Source organism: Lytechinus variegatus, chromosome 8 (genome assembly GCF_018143015.1).
Source record: "Lytechinus variegatus isolate NC3 chromosome 8, Lvar_3.0, whole genome shotgun sequence".
NCBI lineage: Eukaryota > Metazoa > Echinodermata > Echinoidea > Temnopleuroida > Toxopneustidae > Lytechinus > Lytechinus variegatus.
Window position 1 is genome coordinate 36,840,692 of NC_054747.1, and position 22,095 is coordinate 36,862,786.

General features: G+C 37.2%; 1 protein-coding gene across 1 annotated transcript in view; it reads right to left on the minus strand.

Moving 5' to 3' along the window:
• Positions 1-22,095, minus strand: part of LOC121420452 (SID1 transmembrane family member 1-like) — a 41,706-nt gene continuing 19,611 nt past the window's right edge. The window contains exons 2-8 of the mRNA XM_041615094.1: positions 19,316-19,418; positions 6,972-7,045; positions 4,089-4,135; positions 3,739-3,844; positions 3,181-3,291; positions 2,011-2,124; positions 1-206 (exon numbers count right to left, since the gene is read on the minus strand). Of these exons, the coding sequence (XP_041471028.1) occupies positions 144-206; positions 2,011-2,124; positions 3,181-3,291; positions 3,739-3,844; positions 4,089-4,135; positions 6,972-7,045; positions 19,316-19,418 (618 nt within the window). The 3' untranslated portion in view covers positions 1-143. The remainder of the gene's footprint in view (positions 207-2,010; positions 2,125-3,180; positions 3,292-3,738; positions 3,845-4,088; positions 4,136-6,971; positions 7,046-19,315; positions 19,419-22,095) is intronic.

The window sequence follows — 22,095 nt, forward strand, 5'->3', positions numbered from 1 at the left end:
GCAAAATCGGAATGAAGACTAGTCGCAAGGTGTGCGGTGGCCTTTATAAACATATCAGGCCGTTCGTAGTATTCTAATCCATGTACTAATAACGTTTGCATAACTGCTCCCCATCTTTGGTTTTATGGTTTTAGTAGTTGGAGTTAGAAAACCCGGATCTTGTTTCTTGGCGTCTGGTCCAAATCATCATCAAGGAGAAGAACACCCTATGAATGAAATAAACATTTATCTCAAGGTGCGATCTTAAAGAGAAATTCCAGTAGTTGCAGTAAACACCGATTTCATGAGAAAGTCTGTAAAACAAGGCTTAATTGTCTGTAAATCATCGAGGATCTCGATCTGGTAGTTACATAAACTGAACTTTGTGAAATCTTGAAATCTACGCTGAAAAATGTTCACACTGAAGATCACCAACACAGATAGGCACACGTGGGACAGTGTATTGTTATTGCTGGAATAAAGACCCTACGGAAGTGACCGAATCCGCGCTTATTTTGCTTATTTCTCAGCAATTACACAATTTTTTCTAGAATCCTTTGGCACATATTTTTTATTATTACAAACAGACACTTGGGTTATATTAGATTCTGTAAAAAGTCATTTTGCGATCGTTACCAAAACTGGAAATTTATCTTTAAAGAGGGGAGTTTGCTAATTCAGCTCATAATAGCCTTTGATTGGTTTATTGTAAAGAAAAGCTTTGTGTGTATACAGTACAATAGGATGCACACATCACGATTGTGTATGTGTGTGTATGAACAATAGACTTGATACACTCTGTATGTATTGTAAATAGAATGTGACTTGAGTCAAAGTTGGCAACTTTGACTCAAGTCACATTCTATTTACAATACACACAAAGCAATCAAAGAGTTCAAGATGAAGTGAATAATAGAACTTGAGTAAGGGAGATTATCTTCATCCTCACAGGAGTTCTGTATTCTTTAACCCTTCTTAACTTGGGGTGGGGGAAGGGGGAAATTTGAACATCCACCCCAACAAATTGCAACTATGTTGCCATGCAGAACTTTGGTTACTTCATCGCTTGCCAATTTTATTTTTTTGAAGTCTTGGAACCATTTTGGCCAGAATCAGACAGAAAATGTATAATTTTTTCACGTAGATTTCTCCATAGGGACTAGTGGATTGAACAACTACTCAATGTTGCTACAGAATAGCAAAGTTTACTGGGTTTAAAACATGTTAAAAGAATAAAGCAAAAAGTACAATGACTGTATACTCAACAAACAAAATAAAGAGAGCTAATGCTGAGAAGAACCATGATTTGGTTCATTTGATTTCTTCATCGGGACTAGTGATGGAACTGATCATAATGGATGGCTAGCCCGGGGCGGGGGGGGGGGGGGCACTGGACCAAAAAAGTGGTGGGGGTGTGCTGCGGGCGAGACAAAAACCGGGGGCCTTGGAGCGGACTTATTGTAAAAAGGAGGGTCCTCGGAACGGGCTTCGGAATGACAAATGTTTGTGAAAACGGGGGTCCTTGGAACGGATCGTCAGTGTGTGAGTGTATATGCATCCCTATGGAACGGTCATGCGTGCATGATGCAGCTAGCGCGGCCTCCACTGGGGGAGCTCTGCGGCCGCTTTTCACCAAAATTTCAGCTCATTCAATGCGATCGGGGCAGGGTCACGAAAAATATACGAAGCTTTGCAGCAGATTTCTCTCTTCTTTTTTCTTGATAAGAAGAAAATGCTATGCCTTGGAGCGGCTTTCTTTGTTCTTTTTCTCAACAAGGCAAAAATGCTATGCCTTGGAACAGAAATTTGAGTGTGAAAATGGAGGTCCCCTCCGCGCCACATACCCACTATGCATTATATACTGAGTGCCCCCCCCCCTGGGATGGCTACGAAATGGTGCCTTTTACTGGGTCTAAAACAACATATCAACCCATTGAAGATAGGCTCTAGCCCGCATTCTCAGTGCATTCTCAGTCTCCTGCGGAATAACAGATTAAAGCAAGGAGCAGGGTGGCTGTACAATATACTCACCACGAAGGAAACGAAGAGAGCTAACGCTGAGATGAAGTGCCATGTGTCGTGTCCATCATAAAACCCCATTATAGTACAGTCAGCGTTTAGTTCCCTGGATTGAGCTGCTGAATACTGGGATTTCAAGGACAAAAACAGAACCATGATTTGAGGTACTGGTTATACATGCAACAAGTGTGTGTAATTATTCTAACGCCTTGGCAAAATGATGTGTATTACATGGTTTATAAGATAGTTATGGGGATCCTTCTTGTTGATAAACGATCCTCATCTCAGAACCATGACAGGTCACTAGAACCAGTCATCAGTACAAGGTAGACATTAGTATATTTTACTGTTAACTAAAATAACTTACTTGTTATGTGATAGATTTCAGTCAATCATATTATTAGGTTCCAAATCACTGTTTTAAAATCCACCGAAGATAGTAAAGTAAATATCAAATATGGACTTCAGGATGTCACTGATGGGGAAAAGTATATCTCAGAGATGTATCCAGGCGGAAAGGTGCAAGGGACACAAGCCCCCTCTATATCTTCAGAATCACCCAAAGAACATACAATTTACTGCAAATGCAGATAATTCTAAGAACACAAGTCATCTGTCCCACTTTATTTGGATAAGCTTAAAGGAAAATGAAACCTTTGGAACAAGAAAGCTTGTGTGAAAACAGAAAATTGAAAGAAAAAGATCAATGAAAGTTTGAGAATATCTGACAAATAATGAGAAAGTTATGAGCATTTGAATATTGCGATCACTAATGCTATGGAGATCCTCCCATTGGCAATGCGACAAAGATGTGTGATGTCACTTGTGAACAACTCTCCTATTACCTTGGTATATATTTAACTTAAACTGCCTCTTTTATCACATCTATATAAGAGATCATGTATTCTTTCAAGAGGAGCGCATGTGATGCAGATTTTCAAAGAATACATTACAGATAAAGAGTTTGTATCAGCATAAGAAAGAGCATTGCCAATGGGAGGATCTCCGTAGGATTAGTGATCGCAATATTCAAATGCTCATAACTTTCTCATTATTTGTCTGCTTTTTCTCAAACTTGCTTTGATCTTATTCTTTGATTTTTCTGTTTCCACACAAGCCCACTTGTTCCATAGGGTTCATTTTCCTTTAAATCTTTGTTGATATAATGATAGATCATATTACCTGCCAACCAGTGTTTTTGATCTGGAAGAAATAAAGAGCTGCTGCCCAAAGAAAGAGCGTCAGTGTTATAAGAATGATAACAACCAGGAGGATCTTCTCTCGACAAATAAGCTGTGGGAAAAAGTTCAAAGAGCAACAAACCTTGGGTTAACAAATTAATAGAGTAATTATAATGAAAGCCTATATTAGCTGATATGGTCTCAACATATAATGGATATTCATCATAAAATCAACATTTTATGCTACAATGTATAATCCATGTGCATTGATTTTTTTTTGTCAGAGAACACATGATATATTAAATTCACATAAAATGATGGATTTTCATCATCAAATCAACATTTTATGCTACAATGTATGAGCCAAGTGTGTTGATTGTTTAGTCAGAGCACATATTATGTTATATTAAATTCACTTGAAGGTCCCCCACCCATTAGAAATTACTTCACAAAAACAACATATAAATCAAATTGATACTAAAATGAAGCCCATTTGGTGACTTTGGAAAAATAAAGATTGAAGGGCTAAAGATAAAAGTGCAAATATTCCGCTACTCACTTTCATAATAAAGTAGAATGAAAGATACAGGAGCATGTTAACTATCATGATGGCAAGAAGATAGGAGGCAAAGTCCATCGGTTGGGTCACGAGTCCTAGAATACTCCTGAAAGAAATGACAAAGGACGATATTCAGGTAACATCAAAGGATACCTAAAGAGCTCAACATCCCATATGATCATATAAAATTCACACACATGCATGAATTGATTCTCACACTGTAGATATACACTTGTACCCATGAATTCAATAACAGCAAATCCATTATCATCATCACCTTCATTATCATCAATATCATCATCATCACCATCATCATCAATCACTAAAAGGTAAACTACAAATCAACTTACAATGCTAGATTGACTACGATTCCCACAGTAAGAAGAGCTATTCTGGTCTGAAAAATAACAAGATGGAAGAAAATACATTTCAATGTAACTGATTCATACAAGGAAATGATTACCTAATCAGTGGTAAAACACATTTCTTGTAGTGATGACCTTAATAATATGCAACATTAATATAGCACTTACTACAGATGTTTTTAAGAGCTGCAAACTATTACCCCGGCTTTAGCACGGCTACCCTGATCGGGCGCCCCAGCATTCAAGGAAATCCTTCTTACCGGGTAACCATTTACTACACCTGGGTGAAGAGTGGCAATTATAAAGGCCTGTCCAAAGGATATGAGTGCTGCGGTGGGAATTGAACCCTGGACCTTTAAAAGACATTATGTTCCTGAATGATTACATGGTCAAATGAGATTTTTTAAGAATGAAATTTGCATCATCCATTATTCTCAACATTACTCCTCATCTCTAGTCTCTACATTACAATTTAGATAAGGTGATTCTCAATTTCAGATTGACTTAAATCAATTAAAAAATAAATTCCAACTATTTGTAATGCCTGGCCGTGAAGGTGATTTATTCCGGGACCTCAAGATAGTTTGATTTTCATTTTGTATATCATAATCATCATGGGATCTTCAATAAGAACAAATTTGAATTGCATGCATCACTTTCATGCCAATGTGAAGCAAAAATCTTAAACAATGTTTCTGGCTTAAATGTTCCTGACAAAACCAAATTCCCTGGTGAATTTGAATCAAAGTCAAGTGCTCTGACTAGTGAATCACTTGACTATATTTAACAACTATGTTCCGGCCGGCCGGCCGTGACTAAGAGCTGGTAGACGTTCGGAAAGACCACCAAAGTTTTAAAGAGTGCATTGGGATGGAGGACGGAAAGGAGACGGGGAAGGATTAGATGAAAAGTGAAGGAAGTAAAGATTGAATGAAATACAAAAGAATATTAAGGTTGTCGGAGGTGGGTAGGAAGGGGTGAGGAAGAAGATAGAGGGGGAGGGGACAGGGATGTGAACGGGAGATGGAAGATATGAAGAAAACATTGGTGAAGGGGAATAAGATGAGGAAGAAAGGGAGGAGAAGGAGGGAGTCAGAGGAGGGACCACGGTGGGGGGGGGGGTACTCAGGAAATAAGGCATACGGAGATATGCTGCTGAAATGGGTCGCCTTTTTGGAAGAAATCCCTCAACATGGGGTATGGTTTTATGCTGGAAAATCCCTAAACTTGGCCCCAATTTTTAGAAACTGGCCTTAAACATGGGTCCATATTCTTCTCTAATGTCTTATCTTCTCTACTGTGTTAGATGCAATTACGAAATGACCTTACATTTTGGGTAATAATCTTTTTTTTCTTTCTTTCTTTTATGCTTGTCTAATTTTCCAGGGAAATGTGCCCCTCCCCTTTTGAACAATCCTGGATCTGCCCCTGTAATAAAGCCCTAATAATGGGTACCTTTTTTATACATGTAGCCAAAGTGACCCGTTAATATGGGTATGGAACACCCCCATCCAAACCAAATCTAAGTACACCCCCCCCCCCCCCCGAAGGGGCAGAGGAGGAAGATAAGAAAGAAGAGAATGAGTAGGAGAGGAAAAGATGAATGAGGAGAGGAGGCAGCTGAAGAGGAAGATGCGAAAGAACAGTACCAAGAGGAGATAAAGAGGGAGGTGGGGGAGGAATAACAGGATAAGGAAGGGGGTGGAAAGAGAGGAGGTGGAATAGAATGCTTGGATATAGCATTTACTTTCTGACTCTTGAACTGGATAAGGAATGATATGGGATGGTGAAGAAAGGGGTGTGGGGGATGAAGAGATTACATTGCAGCTATTATGGAGGCTGTACCACAAGATTTGGAAGCAAGTGAAGTCCTGGGGTGGAGGAGTGGGGGTGGGGGGGACAATGCATTCACCTAAATCTGAATTCAAGTACAGAAAGAAAGCGAAGATAGATTATTTGGATCTGGGGACCTTGCATGACTAAAGAATGTAAGGGAGTGAAAATAAAGGAGTTATCGGGTCTCAATACACCTCAAAAGGGACTCAACCACAAAGAAGAAAAATAGAAATAGAATTTGAACAATGTCTACAACAATGTACAAAAAAAGAAGATAACACTTTTTACCAAGACAGTTAAAATTAAAGCAAAGAACAAGAAAATTATCTTGATTTATGGGGAGCTAAACTTTGTGTAAAATACAGGACTCATGGGAATAGGGGGGGGGGGGGGGCAATGGGGAGCTAAAGTTTCCAGAGGGTCCCTGGTCCTGGTATAAAAAGGGTATGTCTTAAGGGGTTTCAGATCAAATGTCGCCCCGGGACAGCTCAACTAGGCAAATATCATCAAGATTAAGGAAATCCATCCCAACGGCTTTTCTTGCTGATGACATATCGGACGAGACCGGATACACACTCCATTGGCGCATGTGTCATCAAGAGTCAAGGGTCTGGTTATTCTTGAATGTACAATTCTTATCTCTCCCCCTCCTCAAAAAGTATTTTATTTTCACTTTCGCTGCATTGAACTGAACTCTCCTAAAGCGTTTTAAGTTTGAAATTCATCTTGTGTCTCCTTTGCGTCAATCTTTCTTCTTGGGTGGTATTATCATAACAATGGAAAACTTAAACCTAGGTCAACACTGGGTTAACTTACACCACATTTTCATTTGGTACCAGTCATCACATCATTCAAACTTATGTGGGGAAATTCTGGGTGACTATATCTGGGCTATATACTAGCATATAAGTATTAGTGATATACATGTAGATTGTAACCATAAATTTAAACGGATGACACTTTTTTTCTTCTTTTCTTAAATGTACATATACATTGAAATATTACAAATTCAAGTTAGTCTTAATTATATACCGGATGAGTTGGTCTTGCACAGGTGAATATATCTGACTTGCAAACTAGGAATGTTCTTTTGAAAACACCGCCATCTGAAAACAACAAAAACAAAGAGAAGAAAAGAAAAGAGAAATATTACTTGTCAAATGAAATAATGGTAGCTGCAGTTGTCTACAGACATCAAAAGAATAAGCTCCTAAATCAAGAAATTGTTTCTTTAGCCTATAATCTAGGCAGAGAATTTTGATGTTTTTTACCAGTCTAATCATGTTGCGCAGAGTAAATGCTACTTCAGATGCAACAAGACAACAATCTGTCACTGGGAAGAAGCAAATGGCTCTACACATCTGTCTTGCTTTAGAAGATGTTTTCTTCATATCAAAAAATGTCCCTGGCAGTTTTTCTTAAGAAAAGACTGCAGCGTCAATAAAAAGAAAGCGAAGACTACTGGGAAATGAAAAGGTAACAGCGGTGGATTCTTTCAGATATTTCACATTGTTTGGAAGGGAGCTCAGCTGAGCGGGGATTCCTGCACATTTATAAAACAAAACCTTACGCACATCAGGGACATGTAATACAAGGCTTACCACTTGATCATAAAACAAATTTCAGGTGATTAAATTGACCACAATGTACAAAAAACCATGAAAATTAGTTGCTAAGTTTCGCGGTAATGGACCCTGGAAGAGGAAAGTAAGATAATGCTGTAAAAAGTACAATGACATCAAAGGATCTCTTTAAATGTCCTCCAATGACCACTTCAGCTGATGCAACAGCTGGGGCGCAACGTGCATCTGCACATCCTCAAGCATCAAAGACAACATTGCTTAGCATTGGCTAAAGTGTCCCATCCATATCCTTCTCTTACATAGCTACTGGGTACAAATTACAGGAAACTATTCATCTAGAGATAGCATCAGACACCCGAGGCCAAAATTTCAGAATGAATCGCAGACGGAAATCAAAAACATTTTTGCATCATCATCGTCTGAACCTTATTCAACCTCATCATTTTTCTGGCACGGTTAAACACTTCTTCATTATCTAAAGGGCATCTACTGTATGGTTGACTAAAATAATGTATTGACATTCAAATGATGTTATGGGTTCACACTCCGATAGGTTAATGACCTTTAGATATTACCAATGGTAATCAGCAAGAAATCACAAAGTCATATTGCTTATCGTCGCTTGGATGTTAAAATCGTGTATCTCAAAGAACTTTTGGCTAATTCGAGAGTAGTCCAGTAAAAAGCTGTATTTTTAAAATATTGCAATGGTTGAAACCTAATATTGTCTGAAAATAGTCTTCTAATTCACAAAGAGAAATCTTTCTAGATGAAAGAAGGTTCCTACTTTAATATGACAGGGCTCTTTTCCTTTAATAGTTGTCCTTGATTTTTTTTAGATACAAGGTTTGAACAGCCGAGATACGCCAAATGCAATGCGAGTTGCTGTACTGTAAATGATAAATGGCACAATATAAAAGTAAACGAGTCATTGTACACTCTTAATTGCATGGATTCAAAATAAATTAAGGGCCATGTCTTACAAAGAATCACGATTGATCAAATCAATTGTAACCCTATGAACTCCATCAGTGCCATCATTTTTCTCTACAGGAAATTTGCAAAATGTCTTTTGTAAACAAAGGAGAACACACCAAATTGTCAAGAAATTAATAAACTTATGGATATACATTCATATCAAGAAATTTTTTTAACAAAAAGGCATTTTATATGTTGAATTTCCTGGCTTTCCATAGTTGCGATTGACCGGATCAATCGCAACTCTCTGTAAGATGGGCGGCAGATCCTCAAATCTGTCAAACTCTTGGATGAAAAGGAGAATAGATTCCAGAAATAAAAGAACATCTTGATCCTGTCAGGGATGAAAACCAGTCATGTATTAATGACAAGACATCTCATCACTTCCCGCAGCCTACACAGAATTCAATGACAGTCCACGCTTTGGGAGGAACTGTCACAAAAGTTACTGTTAACTCAACAAAAACGGCGGAAATCTACCCCTTCCTGCGCTCGTAAAGAACTGTCTCCAACATCATCGCCCACGAACCCAAAGCATTGTGTCATCGCTGACATTAATGTTGCATAACCTGTTTTCGGGGAAGGGGGATAGCGGGCGAGCCGGGAATTCTTTCTGGGGGATTCCGTGGAACTGGTCCAATGGATTCTAAGGCATCTTGAAAGATTCACAAGGTCCCAGGTTCATGAAGGATCTTGTCTGTTGCCCTTTGGTAGACAGAGATTTCTTTGCGGTTGAGTCACAGTGCGTGGGTTGCGACAGAACCCAGTTACATGCTTGTTTTAGGAATTGAGGTAGACGTGAGCGTGGGCAGCAATTCACCGGTGGGGTTAACTCATCAGTTAAGGAGAAAAATTGGAATACAATGAAAGAAAGCATGATTTACTTTTACAATTCTTTCTCTTGTATATTACAAACTCTTGATATATTGAATAAATAATCTTGAAGAGGAATAATACACATTCATATATTATCCCCTCACACCTATAAGACAGACCATGTCATAAAATATAGGAATGGCATAATGAAAGGAAAGAAAAAGAAATATAAATAAAATACAGTTAAAAGCTGCTTTACTCCCTTCACTTTTCTTCTCATTTTTTTCCATTTCCTTCTTTTTACAGGCATTTTCTGGGGGGGGGGGGGGGGAATACCCTTCCCATAGACTGCACTTGTATGTGAGGCATTCGTTGGATGGATATGATACGTGGTGACAATTAAGGCCTCAATCTCGATGTACCTAGAATGCAGTCAGAATTTATACAGAATGGACTTTAATATACATGAATACTAAGAAGACCTTTTATTAAAACTGCATTCGTGCAACATTAAGTGGGGCCCAGCCGTTAAGAATTGGCATTACTTACACTGTCAGATAAAAACATATCCCCCAGTGTGTTAAGAGTGTAATCACCTTCACACTGTTACGTTTGAGCATTTGGATAGTGTTAACAAACATTTTTTTTTTCACATACTTATCAAACCCTTGAGGTTTAGTGTAAAATCCTCTTCATAATCTTGAATTAATAAGGCATTTGAACAGTGCAAAAAATCACATAAATCTAGTCCACTACATGTATATTAACAAACTGTGAAAAGTCACACCATAGAGGTGTCAAAAGTGTGAAAACATCTTCACACAGTCCACTACATGTATGTGAATACACTGCAATCACAAACATTGTAGAGACATCCACAGTGTAAAAGATTTGCTCACTTTAACAGTGTGAGAAACATTCTCACCTCGTCCACAGTACGTGTGTAATCTCAATGTGAATATTCACACTGTCGAGGTGTTCAAAGTGGGGAAATTACCTCCACACTGTTACTTCTGGACATTTTAACAGTGTGAAAACATCTTCCCATAGTCCAATATGAGAACACACTATGTAAAAGCCTCCACAATATGAAATCATTTTCACACTGTTCAATTTGAGCATTTCTACAATGTGAATCACATTGCCACAGTGTGTACACACTGTGGACATACTATGACACTGCGCTCTTTAGACCAGGGTTTGACATAGATCTTTAGAACAAGAGGTGGGAGTGTATTTTTCACACTTCAAGAACTAAAAACAAGGCACACTCTGCCAAACCACTGACTAAACTTAGCTGACACAAAAATCAAGAAAACAATAATGCAACCGGAAGATCGGAACAGGAAATTGAGAAGGTGACTGCGGAAGTAACTGTTTCGCATAATTGGAACGGGTAATCATCGGGTCTCTTTAAGACTTGTAGCTGGTCCCCTACGGTTGGTTGCCAAAACATTGAATCATCGATGTGCTATTTTACCTGCACAAGCTCTGCAATTGAAAGTGGCTTCACCTCGTAATGCTAAGCAACAAATGAAACAAATTGTAAACTGTTCCTTAATACAGGTCCTGCACCTGCTGGTTGAATGTTTAGAATATTAACATGCTTAAAGTTACAAGGGGCCACGTTAACATACAAAAGGGGTAAAGCCACGTTTCATTTTCAAAAAGGAGAGAATACTATCATACTGTGCCACTCCCAAAAGTATGTTTCTTTTTAACTTTTTGAATTCTTTTCGAATTGCTTAGATTCCTGTCAACATGTTAGTCCTTAATCACTCAACCATTGATAATTTTTTTACTATCACTAAAAAATATTATTAGACAATATAAATGCTGACTAACACAATATTCAATAGTTCTGCTGCCATTTACATTAAGTGTCCAAAATGGTTGAAATTGATTAAGAAAAAATATAGAATCTATAATGCTATGAAAAGGTTCTTTCAGAGTCTACAAAATCATGTGCATAAGTCAAAAGCTGATATGAAATTTCAAACAGGTTTTATTTGTTAATTTGTACATTGGAACATTTTGTTCACCAAGTGACAACGGTAAGTATCATTATTTTGAACCCATGAGTATCAAACACTTATGAAACAGCCAAACTTATAAAGGAGTCCAATCTTCTATTGATTCACAAGTCTTGCACTGAAAACAAAAATCATTGATTGAAACCGGATCATAAACTAATTAAAACACCCAAATAAATCTGTCAAGTCCCCCAATCTGTCAGCACATTACCTGAAGTTTAGGATAGCTAATTTGATTTGGCACGTACATGTACATTGTACACAGAATAAGACACCCAGACACTCAGGTTAATTAGCAGAGGCCTATTAATTGCCTTTAATCTGACGGAATCTTAACCTCTAGAAACCTTGGAAAGGAAGTCATTCTGGTTGCATTCCTCAAAGCAATCAGATCTACAGATGGTTCAGCTGATATTTTTGTAAAAAGGGAATAAATAATTCTGATCTAATATATTTTCTATACTCTATTTATCTTTTTATTTGGCTTTTTCCTTTTCCTCTTCTTGATATTTATTTTATTTTTACAAATCTTTCCATTTGTATGATATTACTTTTCTGAACATATTATTCGTTTCTTAATTCATCTACTCTAACATTTCTAAATCATTTTTGTTTTCTCTCTTCATTATTGTTCTTGTGCCTTTTCTTTTTTCTTCTTCTTACACCTTTTCTCTTCTTCTCCCCCCTCCTACTCCTCATTCCCAAATACTAACTAGCTTTCATAAACCAGTTGTTTAATCTCTATCCGACAGAAACTAGATACTGGCAAGGAAATGCCCCTGGTGTCCGGTTGAGGTCTAGGGGCAACCAGTCTAGTCTGGAGACATACACTGGCCGCCTCTCCTGACATAGCACAATACTCAGGATGGCTGCTTCAAAATAAACTTTGACCCTCCCCCAATAAACTTGTCAACAAATTTCATAGAAATTGAGTAAATGCACGATCAGCACCTTTAATAGAAACGTTGCTGGAGTAGTAAAAGAAAAGTATTTGTATAGTGCATATTTTCTCCAATCTACGGTCTTTAGAATGCTCCATTATCACCTCAGTAAAAGGACAAGTCCACCCCAACAAAAACTTGATTTGAATAAAAAGAGAAAAAATTAAACAAGCATAAAACTGAAAATTTCATCAAAATTGGATGTAAAATAAGAAAGTTATGGCATTTTAAAGTTTCGCTTATTTTCAACAAAATAGTTATATGAACGAGCCAGTTACATCCAAATGAGAGAGTTGATGACATCACTCACTCACTATTTCTTTTGTATTTTATTATATGAAATATGAAATATTGTTATTTTCTCGTCATTGTCATGTGAAATGAAGTTTCATTCCTCCCTGAACACGTGGAATTCCATTATTTTAACATTTTGTGCTTCAGGCAAGGAGGTCCTAATCGTCAAATTCGTAAAAATTGAAATATTGTATAATTCAAACAATAAAAAACAAAAGAAATAGTGAGTGAGTGACATCATCGACTCTCTCATTTGGATGTAACTGGTTCGTTCATATAATTATTTTGTTGAAAATAAGCGAAACTTTGAAATGTCATAACTTTCTTATTTTACATCCGATTTTGATGAAATTTTCAGCATTGTGCTTGTCTGATTTTTCTCTATTGATTCAAATCAACATTTTTCTGAGGTGGACTTGACCTTTAAGTTAGATTACATTGTTTAAAGCATATACAAGGATATTCTTCTTGTATCAACATGTAAAAGTATTCTGTTACTCATTGTTCATTATTAAGTCTACTTGTCACTATTACACAACAAATCACAAACTACTTCCCTCCCCCGAGTTACATCTGTACAAGTTTTCTACCAATTGTCTGTGCTTGTCTGATTTTTCTCTATTGATTCAAATCAACATTTTTCTTGGGTGGACTTGACCTTTAAGTTAGATTACATTGTTTAAAGCATACAAGGATATTCTTCTTGTATCAACATGTACATGTATTCAGTTATTCATTGTTCATTATTAAGTCTACTTGTCACTATTACACAACAAATCACAAACTATTTCCCTCCCCGAGTTACATCTGTACAAGCTGTATACCAATTAAATGCTTAATTAGGAATAACTTTATTATTGCAAGAAATCTAATTATGACTGTTCAATTAAAAATGCTCTAGAGCAGGTTGAGGAGGACCCTACAATGCACAAACTCATTAAGATGACAGATGATGGAATTAACAAAGATAAAAAACTTTCCTACAAAAATGCTTTGATTTGTAAGCTGGTATTAAAATGGCTGTTTACAAGAAGCAGCTGTACCAAATATGTTTAGAGGGGAAATAATAATCTGGCATTTTGGGGTTATGATTGAGATATCAAACATTATGAAGTTCACATGCTATGCTCAATGGCCCGTATTCTGAAGGCGGGTTTAACTTAAACTCAGGTTTAAAGTTGAGGTTTAAGTATGGATAGCCAATTGTTACATAAATCACTAACAGTGGAGATATCATATTTCAACTCATTTGGCTCTCAAATCATTCATAATTGTCTAGGAAGTATAAATAGATGATCGTCTTCACCATCGATGAATCAGGAAAGAGCACAGTAAATATGAGAAACAACTTAATAAAATTTTTGACACCTTTGGCTTCCAATAATTTTAGCACAGAGTTAGACCATTATGGTCTAAGTTAAACCTGACTTAAGAATACAGGTCGTATGATATATCTTATTTTAAAATGAATACTTGATGTAACACTGCTCCATAGCCAATCAAAACGAACAATTCCATGCAAATAATAAGCATTGGATGGCAAAGTTAGATAACATAACAATATACTTTCATCCAAGAAGGGGGAAAACAACCAATCCCACTGATTTTCAATAATGGGGAAGATATAGAAAGAATAAAAAGACTAAGGGTGTGTTTATGCTTCCATTGCGAGGACAGAATCTGCGATTTCAAACGTCGATTCAAAACGCCGATCGTAAATGTGGTTCTGGGAGTGCTGTTTATGCTTACATTTTCAAAGCAAATCATGATCTCCAGCTGGCTTTGCATCGTAAAGCGAGGTAAAATTGGGCGCGCCTTTTTTCGAAAGTTTTTTTCCCGATTGTTATTACGTGGAGATAACATGGAGCAATACGACTGTATTTGCCCGCGGATTTTCATCTCACCGGAAGCATGCACCAAATGACGTCATCTAAACACGTTTATGATCGTGGTTCTGTTTATACTTCCCCAGAAAGCCTGATTCTGGTCAAAAGACATTTACAAACGCACCTTTTTGTGAGTTTACGATCAGCGTTTTGAAACAGCGTTTAAATGAAAGTAAGCATGGACGCAACCGTGTTTTGGACTAATCACGTTTGGAAACGCTGATTATGGCCTGAAAAGTGGAAGCATAAACAAAGCCTAAGAAAAAGGAAGATATTAGATTATAAGAACAAGAGATTTGGGTAGTAAAAATCTGTTACCCAAGTTCTTCAAATGCAAACAAAAAGTCACAGGGAGATTGTCTCCTCTCACCTCCAGCCTTCTCCCTTTCAAATGTCCTGGTGAAGCCCCAAGTTTTTTAATTATTGAGGTCCTAAGACCAATTTAAAATGCAAGTTGAGAGTTTTTCTAGAATGATTTTGGTTAAATTCATTTCTATTTAAGGGTAAATTATAGCATTTTGGTTTAAAATCAACTTGATATACATGACAGAAAATGTTATGAAAAAATAACTTCAAATAAAACTTGTTGGGCAATTATTTTTCAATCATTCCATCCCCCTCCCCTATTAACATAAAAAAAAATTAACCAACCTACCCATCCCTTGAAGGAAAAAAAAACAAAAAAACGAAATTGAGAAAAAAAATCATTACTCAGTGCATTCAGTTACATGTAAATCAGGATATCATAGCTCTTAATTATATAACTGGTTTGAATTATCCCATTTAGAAAGGTACATTCAAACCCATATTAATGAATTAACTAGAGGAAAACTAATCAAAGATATAGTCTGTTTCTCAATTAAATGCAAACGATTGGAATCATAATAGAATCATGCAGTATAGTCCCCTCTCCCACCCTTCCAAAAAGTTGTTTAAAAAAAGCAAGACAAAAGCAAATTTCAAGTATTTCCTTTTTCTATCTACAGTACGTGTACTTCAGAAAAACTAAAGACCTTACTCCTAAAAAAAGTTTGATGAACTATAATTGACCTTTTCTTGTCGGTACCTAATATTTTACTACATGAGTGCTTAAAAGAAAAATTATTTTCTTCTTGTTTCTTGGGGCAAATGTTTTAAATTTTATCATATGAGTGACAGATCAGACAACAAGTTAGGCGACTTTCATCATGTGACCTTTTTAATCTCTTCCGGCAACTGGATAAAACTGAAAACAAAAGTCGAGATAATAGAGACTTGGGGTTCAAAAATTCAGCTCGCATCTGCCTCCAATTTCTTAAGGCAAACAAAAGATATCCTAAAATATATCCTGAAGTATTTTGCATATACATACTCTCAAAAAATAATAACCTCTGCCACTAAAAGTTGTATACAAATATGATAGTTAACAATTGATTACAAATATGATAGTTGATTTTGTATTGATGAGTTATAATTATAATCACCTCGTTCTTTGTATTTTCAATACTTTTTAATACAGAAATTGATCATGGTAATTATAATAAATGTGATTTCTAAGGTGCCAAATCTATTTTAATAAAATTCTCAAGGTGCACAGGTGAAAATAGAGAAACAAAACGCTATCAAATGAGTCTTCAGTTTTATTTTAAATGCTTTAAATTGACTGGGATTTGATATAAAATATCTGTCTAGATGGGGAATTCCAGAGTGATGACCAAGCATGAACAAAAGCTCATAATATATAGGCTTATTATATAAAACAGTGATATGTTAAAAAAAATCTTTGGTCAAACCCACAATGCAGAATTTCATCGCTTAAAAGACTTAGAGTGATGAAATTGTTAAGACTGAAACCTCTTGTATCAATCGGAACAAGTTGCAGCATCTAAAATCCCACGTGGCAAATTCCCGTTGACACTTGTGCAGAGACGGAGTGTGGTAAAATGATGGCATATGTGTTTCACCATAATCACATTTCGTGCAAAAAGTATCATAACCAAAACCACTTGTTTTTGGCTCCATATCAAATCAATTTCAAAGCTTGACATGTGAAACATTCATGAAATGTTCAGTGTTAATCACGCACCATAGGGATCTGTTCACATCCGTTAATTGATGGGAAGTGGGACTAGTGTCACTTGTATTGTCATACACACATATTTGGTGCAAATTAAAGCACAATTAGTTGTGTTTGGCTTTGGATGAACATCATGTTGTATCAATGTGAAACGCTCTACACTATGAGGAATTTCCTTTGATGCAGAGTTTGGACCCATTTCACGTCAAGAATATAATCCAAGCATCAATTCTAAATAATGTAATGAATATGTATTCCGACACATCCGCGGTGGCAGAACATGCTTGGGAGAAGCAACACCACCCAGATTGGGAGGGTGTACATTGCATTGCCTAAGAAAGACATTGGTATACACGCAGGATTAAGGAGGCTATTAGCATACGTCTTTGTCCTAACAACTTCAACAGAGACAGCGGGATCGACATCCCCGATTTCTGGATGCGAACCATCCGACAGCACAATACCCCCTTACCTGGCAGTGCACGCCGACCCGATCGTTCCCGGCCCCGATCGAGGGACCGCTCAGCCAGTCAACCCCCGCCCACGGGAAACTAGCGAGCCCGCCAATTTTGGTCTCATTTGCATATTGCCGACCCACGGCTTATTTGCATAACTTCTGACCAATCACACAACGGATCAGTGCCCACCTATTGTTCTCGCGTTTGTGAGTACGGTCTTGGAGGTTAGTATAAATAGAGTACGATATCGGACAATCCGTGTCACTTGATAAAGAGTTGCAGCGGCACTCGAAAGCTCGTGAACTTGTAAGCTAGTGAACACTTTTTGCGAGAGTGATCACAAATTTCCTAGAAAGCCAGTGAACACTTTTTGCGAGAGTGATCACGAATTTCCTTGTTGACCATAGCAGATGGCGAGACAAATGAATACCCTCTAGCAATATGTATTCCGTTTCCACATTTGTTCGCTCAAAGTAACAACTTATATTTTTTTCCCATTGGGAGCCTAATTTTCTACAAGCTCTGCTTTTTATTTAGGCTCCTCACTTTTTTTTACATTTTGTAGTGTACCTTATGCTTAAATACTTATGTTAGATACTTAATTTTATCATTGATACACTACGTTTATGAACACATTTGTTATGTATATTATGATATTTGTTTTAAAAGTGGAATCAATAAATGAAATGAAATAGAATGTCTCATACTGAAACACTTTAATAACACTTTCAATTCGAGGGGGATATTTTCCCCTATCCATGCCAAATTACATTTTTTATTGATAACAAAAAAAATACATCCATGGGCTTATAGACATGGGGGGGGGGGTAGATAAGTTTGAGGGCAAATGTTGTTAGCTCTATTCATTTGGCTGATGGTATTTATGATGTAGTGTGATTACATTACATGCAGATGTGCAATCACTAGGTTCTTGGCTTGTTTTAAGGGCCAGGTTCATTTCACAAAGCATCTTTTCAATGATTCATTGCTTTCAACCAATCAGAAGCAAGGATTTTAATAGCTTATAACAAAATATTACTGATTTGTATTGCGAAACCCTCTCCACTTGTGGATAAATGCAATACCTCCTTTCTTTGTGAAGAGAAACACTGACTCCATCCAATGCGAACCCATTTCACATTGATGAAATCTAAAAGATTATAATAGTATTAGTAAATGAAACTGGCCATCTGCTTATAAAATGTGACCAGATTTCGTGCAAGAGCACAAGCGTTTGGTTTTGGCTCTGGTTCAAGTTAATGAATCAGTGTGAAAATCATGATAATTAAATGAAGAATCACACACGCACGTTGCAGGAGCTATTATCATAAACTACAGAGTGAACTTCTTACAAACACTATTTGCACTGATTCCTCGCCAAGTAGTGGCTGAGACGAGACTAGCGGTCGAAGAAGAGAGTTGGTGGAGACCCGGGTGAACGTGCGATCGAGCGACTTCAGACTATTTGGACTCTGGCGGGGATGTGCATGTATGAATTATTCATGAGCATGCTGATGCGCCAATTTGCATGGTCAATGCTGATGATATCATTGGACTGGTACACTTCCCTTCTGTTTTACAGGGTTCATTGATGCAAAGGATATGCTCGCCGATAGGCCGCTACCTCTCAACTAGCAATCGTAAGTCGAAAATAATGGTTAACAAAACATATCCAAGTCAGGTTCCTAAAGGCTCTGCAGCTGAGCTCGCATCTACCATCAACTAGTCTTTTGACAGTCAGTTGCCATTTGAAATAAACATAACTGACACTGAGCTTTTTTTAAAAGCTAGCACTGATTTCAACCGTGATGCTGTTATTAAGATCTAATTATGAAAAGAAACAATATGTCTTTGGACTGTAGATTTTTATCAAAATTATTCTGACTTTTTTCTTTCAATTTTTTTCTCTTATTTTTATTTTTGTTTTTATACCTGTACCTTCAATTCTTTGATCAATTCTTTGAGGGATCCACACTCAACAAGCCCTGCTTTTTAGTGGACCCCTTCATTCACTCAACTTTATTTTATAGAAAAAGAGTTATAAAGGTAGCCTTGCAAATTGTTTAATCAAGAATTGTATGAATTTTGTTCTATTTCCATTGTATATATTGTTATTGGTTAATATGATTATCACGTTATTTAGTGTTTACCATGAACTTTATTTTTACTTTTCTTGTAGAGTCAAATTACTTGCAATGTATTTTCATTTGTATGGTTATCACTTTATATATGTGTAATTATTTCCTATGTTGTATCATTGAGTTGATAAATGAAATAAACTTAAACTTGAAAAAAATGTATAATGTATATAATTGATGATAAAACACCTACCAATCCTGACGGTGCCCATAAAGTAGATTTGTGCACTGAGTCCAAGGCAGGTCAGCATATGAACAAAGAAAAAGACGATGTAGAAGTAAATTGATGCAAAGACCTACAGAAAGGAAAAAAGAAAATGAATAAAAAAGATTAATAGCAGAATATGAAATTTGAAAAAAAATCATAGGCCAGAATTTTAATTTGGCTTTAAAACTTTAAAAGAGTGATTTTAATTTTTTTTATAGCCAAAGCATATTTAGCCAAGTAGGAAAGGATCATTTTATTTTCAAAATATGGCAATATTGAGGCCATAATACCTCCCCCTCTCTCTTACTCTCCCCTCTGTCCCTTCTCTCCCTCTCCATCTACCCTCTATTCCTCTTACTCTCCCTTTCATCCTCTCTTTCACTCTCTTCTAAAGTCATTCCATGCCTACATATACTCTTCTCTCTCTCCCTCTCTGCTGTGTCTCCATCCCTCTCCCCTCCTCCTGTATGCCTCTCTCTCTCTGCATCTAGCTCCTTCCATCTCCCCCCCCCTTCCCTCTCCCTCTCTCCCCCCCCCCCCCCCCTCTCTCTCTCCCATACCTCTGCAGACAAGGGATTATTCAACCTCATTTTTTGGCACACCCTAGCTACATACCCCTGATTATACCCTCATCCAGGCCCACATTCTCTGATTCACTGGGATGAAATTATCTACATTTGTCACACCCCCTAATTAAAATTATAAGTAGGCATTTAATTAAATCCATATGGGAATAGGATCACACCTCAAAATGGGGGCAGGAAGCGGTACAAATATAGCATGTTTATATGTGAATTTGGATACAGTTAGATATATTTGGGAGTTTGCAAGGAATGATTGCCAAATAATTAGAGAAAACATTTAATAATAAATCAAAATGAATGGAAAATGTTATTGTAAGATTATGAGGGTAGCCTGAGCCATAAAATATACGTCACCAACATCAACATATTAAGCCTCATCATCATGGTCATTAACATCATCATCATAGTCGTTGTCATCATCATCATCATCATTATCACATATCAAAATTAACATCATCATCAATCCAAACTACATTGCACTATTATCATTATAACCAGTGCATTGTAATTGTTATCATCTTCATCAACATCATCATCATCATCATCATCATCACCACCACCACCACCATCACCACCATCACCACCACCACCACCACCACCATCATCATCATCACCATCATCACCACCATCATCATCAGCATCATCATCATCATCATCATCATCACCATCATCAGCACCATCAACACAACTATCACTCTAAAAATCTTTTTCATCATCATCAACAGCATGAACATCACCATTAACATTATTACTGAGAGAAGATGAATGTTTATGATCCATCATTTCCATCTTCATCCTCACCTGTAGTTGAAGAAAATTCATAATCTCTTCATCAACATGCCATTATGTCATTGCTGATTTGCAACAAACAGTTTGCAAGTACGTCATCGAAAACAAACAACCCTCAAAGGAAAAAAACCCAAACATGACAACTATTCCATCTTACCTAAATCCTGCCAGCTGAAATGCAAACAACACTCCGACGGCCCAGTTTCTCACCTCACCTGTCAAATCCGACACCTTCCAGAAAAAGCGAAACTACCCCAAAGTACGAGCCCCACTTTCAAAGAGGGTCATGGCATCCAAGATAACACACATTCACATCCTAACTTTGTCCAGAGGAACATCCGATTACCCGCCTAAAACAACTCAGAAATTAAGATAAAGCAGAAGAAACAACCAACGGCTGGAAGATAGCTCCTACCAAGTCCCGAGAGTCGTGGCTCTCTATAATGTTCAGTGATGCGGTGTTGATAAAGCCCCCTCTGTGGTCGTATTGTCTAATAGTTCTCACTTTTGGTGGGAGTTCAGCCAAGTGTCATCATCACAAACCAGTTCGTAACATTGATGCTTCAAAACATGTTATCGAAAAAAACTGATGACATCACAATACAGGGGTAGGCTAATATTGGTCACTCCTATCATGGACCTATTACAACCTATGCAACCCTGGAGAGCAGGCAATTTTTTTTTTTTTTTGCCGGCTACTTTTCACAACCTACTTACGTATATCTGCAACCAAGGAGCTTCCAACACAACATTGGATAAGCTTTAGCACTATCGGGGCTCCTTATTTTCAAGGGCTCTGTTGATAATTTGGGGGGAGAAATTGCCCCAAGCCCCCCCCAACATATATTTTTTTCCAGCTATATAAAATTATGATATTTTGGTGGGCAATTCTCTTGAATTCATACAACAGGGCAAGATGTGCAAATCTGGTAATTGCGCTATTCCCTTTTGAAAGACACTGATCTTCATTTGCCACACTCTACCCGGGTGAAGCTAACTATAGGTATCCCTCCAAGATTCATTCCTTGAAATACTTTAATAGCTGAATGGAGGTGATGATGTAGATGGGGGCAACAATGATGGAGCACCAAGAGTGCCAAATCTGAAAAAGTGAAACCTGTCCAAAAGAGATGATTCTTTTCACGTATCAACTATTGATCAAACTTGTACTTGAAGACAGGAAAGAGATACTTGAACAAAACTGACAAGGCTTCAACCGACATCAAAGATATCATTTTTGTTCACCTTGTAAATTAATCAAACATCAAAAAGTGTATGATGTGAAAGGCCATCCCAAACCAACAATAAGATGCCAGGGAAGGTTCTGTGTAAAACGGCAAAAAGAAATTTCATTTTCTCTGGGGCGGCTGGTCACAAATCAAAATATATTCT